Raw genomic sequence first — 6000 nt, 5'->3', positions numbered from 1 at the left:
AAAGCAAACTTCTGTGTTACAGTGAGGCACTTACAATGGAAGTGAATGGGGACAATTTTGGGAGGGTTTAAAGACAGAAATGTGAAGCTTATAATTTTATAAAAGCACTTATATTAATTATTCTGTTAAAACTCATGTGTTATTTGAGCTGTAAAGTTGTTTAAATGGTCAGTTTTACAGTCATTTTAGGGTTTGTTGACATTACATCGTCATGGTAACGAAGTTGTAAAATTGGATATAACTTTACACAGAAAAGGTTAATAAGCAATTTTTTTCACTCTAAAATCATGTTTACACATTGTTTATGTCTTGTGGCTAAACTTTTGAAATACTGAGTGTTTTAACGTTTACGGATTGACCACATTCACTTCCATTGTAAGTGCCTCACTGTAATCTATATTGTTCTTTTTTAAAGAAAAGGAGGGGCAAGTCAAATAGTTTTTTGTGGTAGTCAATATTATGCCACAAATGCAGTTGGCTGAGCTTAACTTGGATTGACATTATAATCTTGAAAAATGATGTGAACAAAAGTTGGCCACATAAAGCTAAATGTGCTCAAACTAAGTGTGTGCCGCGGGGCGGAAGTGACGTACGGCTTGGGGGCGGGGCGAGCCGTTGTTGGGACACATGACTGAGAGGCTGTCCTCCTGCATCTGTTTTGACAAGCAGACAGAACATGAGCTTTGTCCATGCAGATCAACTTCTGTTTTGCGGTTTGTCATCGCTGTTTTTTTTTTCTGCCAGTCTTTTCATATAAATCGTTTGTTGAACTAGTCTCTCGGGTTCACGAGACATTCAGTGTTTTCTTTTTTTATTCGGTTAGTTTATGATCGAGTGCTCGAGAAGGGATTTTAGAGCTATGAGACACTTCTGTTTGGTCGAAATCAGACTCATCATAGCCACGTAACGGTTCTCCAGTCTGGAGATGATGTTTTGGTGCCTTGATAGAGTCTGATCTAGCTGTCCGTGGGGGGTTGGTGATGATTATCCAGAGGGTCTTATATGTGTCTCAAGTGGCATTACATTTGAGCTGATCAGTGGCACTGCTGCAATGAGGCGACTGGCATCGGACATCTATTGAGCTGGTGTTTTGATTGACTAGACTAGCATACAGCAGCGTATTTGATCTTACCACCTCAGATCATTGATATCCGAATGGCTGTGCGCCAGCTCGATAGCTAACCAATGTCTAAGGGACGAGTTTTAAAGCCTCAACAAAGATCCGAGGACGGAAGACGGAGCGCAGGCGTCCTGGAAGGCATCACATTGTCTGTGTCCAGCATGAAGCCTGACAGAGGTAAAACCAACCAAACAAACACCGTTTACTTTATCAAAGAAAGAGAGTCTGATTACATGAGTGTGTTTGATTGCCATCAGTCCGCGAGCGGATGGTGGTTGTGACGTAACAGCGCTGCAATGTGTGTTTTTGTCAAATTGTTTCACGTATGTGCTTTGCACAATGTTCATATATTGCAACGTTCTTTTTTGCGCTGTGAATTCATTAGTAAGCAGCCATCATCACGTTCTCCCGCTTTCTGGAGGGAACAAAGCGTATTGGATCAGCTGTGTGTGTTTGTGTCCTGCATGTTGTGTTTGTTTTCTATTCGCTGACATGCACACTAACATTCACACTGTTTTTAAATGCCCACTCTCATAAGTGCATGAGAAAATGTGCTCTACATTCAGTGTAATGCAGTTAAACATGTCGATATGTTTTACACACACACACACACACACACACACTGTTGTGTCTATGTTTTGGAATGTGTTGATGTTTTTGTTGGGTTTGGGGTTGAGATTGGTTTTTGCTGGGCACATGTTTGTTTTGTTTTGATATATATTTTTATTGTTGGGTATGGGTTTGTTTAATTGGCTACATGTTTGTTTTTTGTTGGTAATTAGTTTGTTTTGGTCATTCTAAAGATTTGTTTTTTCACTAGGTACACAGTTGTTTTGTTTAGGTACATGCTTGTTTAGCTTGGGCACAGATTTTATTATTAGTATTTTGTATGGTATAGATTTGTTTTTGTCATACAGATTTGTTTTTTGTTAGGTTTTGGCTTTGTTTATCTTGAGCACGTGTTTTTTTTTTTATATGGATTTGTTTTGGTCAGGTAAAGATGGTGGGTACGCATTTGTTTTGTTTGGGTACAGATTTTTTATTTTTTTGGGTATATGGGTTTGTTTGTTGGAGACAGGTTTGTTTAGTTTGGGCACAGATTTGTTTTTTAATGGGTATGGGTCTTTTGTTTTGGTAAAAAAAAAAAAAAAAATGGGGGGTGGGGTATGTGTTTTTTTCTTGGGTACAGGTTTGTTTTTTGCTGAGTGTGCGATTGTTTTGTTTTGGGTACATTAATTTGTTGTGTATATGGCTTTGCTTGTTTTGGCACAGGTTTGTTTTTGCTGGGTACACACTTGTTTTGGTCAGGTAAAGATTTGTTGTTTGTTGGTTACAGGGTTTTTAGTTTGAGTACAGGATTGGTTGCTTGGGTACCGTTTTTTGTTGGTTAGTTTTATTGGTAAAATGTGTTTTCTGCTGGGCACATGTTTGTTTTGGTGCAGGTTTGTTTAGCTTGGGTATAGGTTTGTTTTTTGTTGGTATGGGTTTGTTTTGTTTGGGTACCGATTTGTTTTTATTGGGTACAGGTTTGTTTTGCTTGGGTACAGTTTTTTTCTTGGTTAGGTGTAGGTTGGTTTTTGGTTGGGCTTGGGTTTAAAACCAAAATATTATATCAGAAATTTATTTCTGAAGATTTAATAGACCAGATGAATAACTCAGTTAAATATACTGCTGAAACAGTGACTAGAGTTTAACTTGTTTTATTGAGCAGCCATTCAGTCTGGATTTGCATGACATTACCTGCCCTCCCCCATACAAACAATCTTATCTCTCTTTCATCAGATACAAAGGTAAGAAATGTATTGCACGTTGTTCTCAGAGGGCACCCTCAGCACTGAAATGTGAGTTGTAACAGCATATTTTAAGACAGCTACTGTTTCTAAATGATCTTGGATCTGCCAGACCATCTGTACATAACTGCTGTACTCTTGGTTCTCTAAGATCACATGTTTGGACAGGATGGAGTTGTGTTTGCTTGTAATTTGGCTCCGTGACTGTGGTTTGCCCCTACTGCTGAAGCCAAAGCTGTCAATTTACAAAAGCCAACAAACAACATTGAACAGCCAATATGTTTTAGTTGCAACACAAATTTGGTACGAAAACATACTTTAAAAAAAAGAATAAATTGTCTGCAATCATTTGGTGTCTTTAGAGTCAGTTGGATTTCTCTTTGTGAATTAAAGACCTCTGGTTTGGTTTGGTTCATGGAGTGAGAGTTGATTGCCATTAGAAGTCTGTTTTAGAGTAGATATGACATCCCCTCCGTGCTATTGTTATTTGGAACATACTGTTCCAATGATGGAAATAGCAGGTTGTTCACTTCCAGAAGTCTTGATTTCTTCCCTCTTTACTAGAACTTAAAACAATGCTCTAAACTCTTTCCACATGATTTGGAGTGTTTCTTTTAAGAGTTTTTATTTCAAGGGTTCTGTGCCAGTGTTTTTAATCCTCATGTTGTGTTCCGGTCATTTTGACCCGAAGAGGATTTTCTTTTGCCTGAAAGTGCTAGTTAATGTTATCCTATTGGACTAAAACATACAGCCTTTGCTCACACAGAGTATCACAACTTATCGGGGGTGGGGGGTCGGGGAGTGTGTGTGTGTTCGTGGGCATGTGCATGTATGTGCGTGAGCACAGGTCCAAGGTTTTTATGTTTGCATGCACATATGTGAAAATGAACATGATGAACATGCTCCTGAACACTAAATTTTTCTCTTATTTTTGATCTCCCCTATTCATTTTCAGTGGCCGGTCATTTTTGACCGGGAACACCACAATTGTGACTTTGTGCCATTTTGTACAAAATAAAAGCATTTTAAAACAAACTTCCTGGTTAAACATTAAAGCATAATTGTGTACTAAATAGTACAGAATTTTTTCATATTTTATTTAATATTGCCAAAATTATCCACAAATAATGCTTTTTTTCCACTCAAAAACGAAGGTGCGTAAACTCAGGTCAGTGAGGCCTACGATCAATAAGCTCCAAAAAGAAATACAAAACCTGTGCTTATTGAAAGAAAACAAGTTGACAAAAAGATCTAATAACATTTTTGGTCATAATATAGCATAATGAGAGATTTCTAAGCAATTTGTAATAGGCCGGTCATTTTTGACCGTGAAATTTGCCAGATTAGGTAAAAAAATTTCAACACAACACAAGGGTTAAACAAAACTCTTGTTTCTGGCACTTGGGTGACCCACAATAAACTCAGACATGTAACAGTATCATGTGGCTTTCCTTGGACTAAAAATCAATTCGGCGGGAGCTGAATCCAATAAACATCTCTTGTTAGACATAGTAAACAAATACGGTTTTTCTTTGCTAAACATTATTGATCCAGCTCAGCTGTTTTGATTAGGGATGGATCACGATGGCCCAACACATTTTTTTTTAACTTTGTTAGGACGACCCTTCGAGTGGTGTTCCATTCCCGCAGTGCCCTTCTAGGGTGCAAAAATACAGTTTCGAAATATGCCCTATGAACTTCTATAAAACGTTTTATATAAAGTTCTTTGGTTGGACTCTTTTCAGATGCAGCTTTCAACCATTTCTCAAAAGTGTTTTTGCCCAAAATAATATTTTTACCTATTTTTAAGATTCATGAATTTCAGTTTCATAACAAAAATTCCATCAAATTGAATTGTGCTATGTTTAACAAAATTAAATTAATAAAATAGGTCTTTAAAATTTTATTTTATTAAAGAATTTAAATTCTTTCAATATTTACTTACCCTCATGCCATCCCAGATGTGTATGACTTTCTTTCTTCTGCTGAACACAAACGAAGATTTTTAGAAGAATATCTCAGCTCTATAGGTCCTCACAATGCAAGTAAATGGTGGCCAGAACTTTAAAGGTCCAAAAAAACACATAAAAGGAGCATAAAAGTAATCCATATGACTCCAATGGTTAAATCCATATCTTCAGAAGCAATATAAGTGTGGGTGAGAAACAGATCAATATCTAAATCTCTACTTTCACTTTTACTTTCACGTTCTTCTTTAGTTTTTGGCGATTCACATTCTTTGTGCATATTGCCACCTACTGGGCAGGGAGAAGAATTAATAGTTTGCCACAAAAATGTTGTTAATTGTCACATCTAGAATTGAAATAAATTCAGATTCAAATACTTATATTCTAGTGTCATCTCGAGATGCTTGTTTTCTGTTAGATTCCGTTATGCTCCATCTAGCTTTTTTCGAACGCAACTATAGTGGATTTTGCAGATACCGATAACTAAGTTGATGATAAAGGCTGATAACCGATTAATCGGCCAATAGTTTTTAAAATGAATTTATAGTACGTCAAAAACATTTCTTAGTCTTTCCTTACTGCGATGGGCACAGACAAGGAGTCCTAAATTAATACAATTCCAAATGCAGTTTATTATTTAACCAAAATCCCCAAAATAACCAGAAAAATTAAGATTTGGTGCATAATGCGGGACTTTTTAAAGTATAAACAAGCCCGAAACACACCGGGGACTCTTATTTTGAAATGACGTAATGATGAAAAAACTATCAACAACTATCGGCGTAGAATTTTGCCGATAACAATAGTTCCAAAAAGCAACTATCGGCACCGATAATAAAACTGATAAATCGGCAGGGCTCGACATTTAAATTGGTCATCCAGTTGTCCGAGTAAAGTTACATGTCCAGAGGAAAAAAAGGACATGTATTGGTTTCATGCTCAAGTAACATGTCTGAGTTTCTGTTGTATGTTTTCTAAAATTACGACATGGCCAACCTAATAGTATTATACCTATGCAGTCAACTAGATTCTCTGGGACAGAAATGTGAACTGCGCTGGATAGGGGAGGTTATTTTATGTTATATGTACACAGGGTAGTCAAATAAAGGAAAGCCTCCATCAC

The 6000-nt window shown here is 37.0% G+C and overlaps 1 protein-coding gene across 2 annotated transcripts in view; it reads left to right on the top strand.

Moving 5' to 3' along the window:
* The first annotated feature begins 652 nt into the window (after positions 1-652).
* LOC127456106 (protein FAM214A-like) overlaps positions 653-6000 on the top strand; it is a 56171-nt gene continuing 50823 nt past the window's right edge. For both annotated transcript variants that reach the window (XM_051724437.1, XM_051724436.1), the window contains exon 1: positions 653-1297. In XM_051724437.1, coding sequence (XP_051580397.1) covers positions 1186-1297 — 112 coding nt within the window. In that variant the 5' untranslated portion in view covers positions 653-1185. The remainder of the gene's footprint in view (positions 1298-6000) is intronic.

The sequence above is a fragment of the Myxocyprinus asiaticus genome, chromosome 18, assembly GCF_019703515.2.
Source record: "Myxocyprinus asiaticus isolate MX2 ecotype Aquarium Trade chromosome 18, UBuf_Myxa_2, whole genome shotgun sequence".
Lineage (NCBI taxonomy): Eukaryota > Metazoa > Chordata > Actinopteri > Cypriniformes > Catostomidae > Myxocyprinus > Myxocyprinus asiaticus.
Note: the sequence above shows the minus strand (reverse complement) of the source record. Positions and strands in the feature narration are given on the sequence as shown.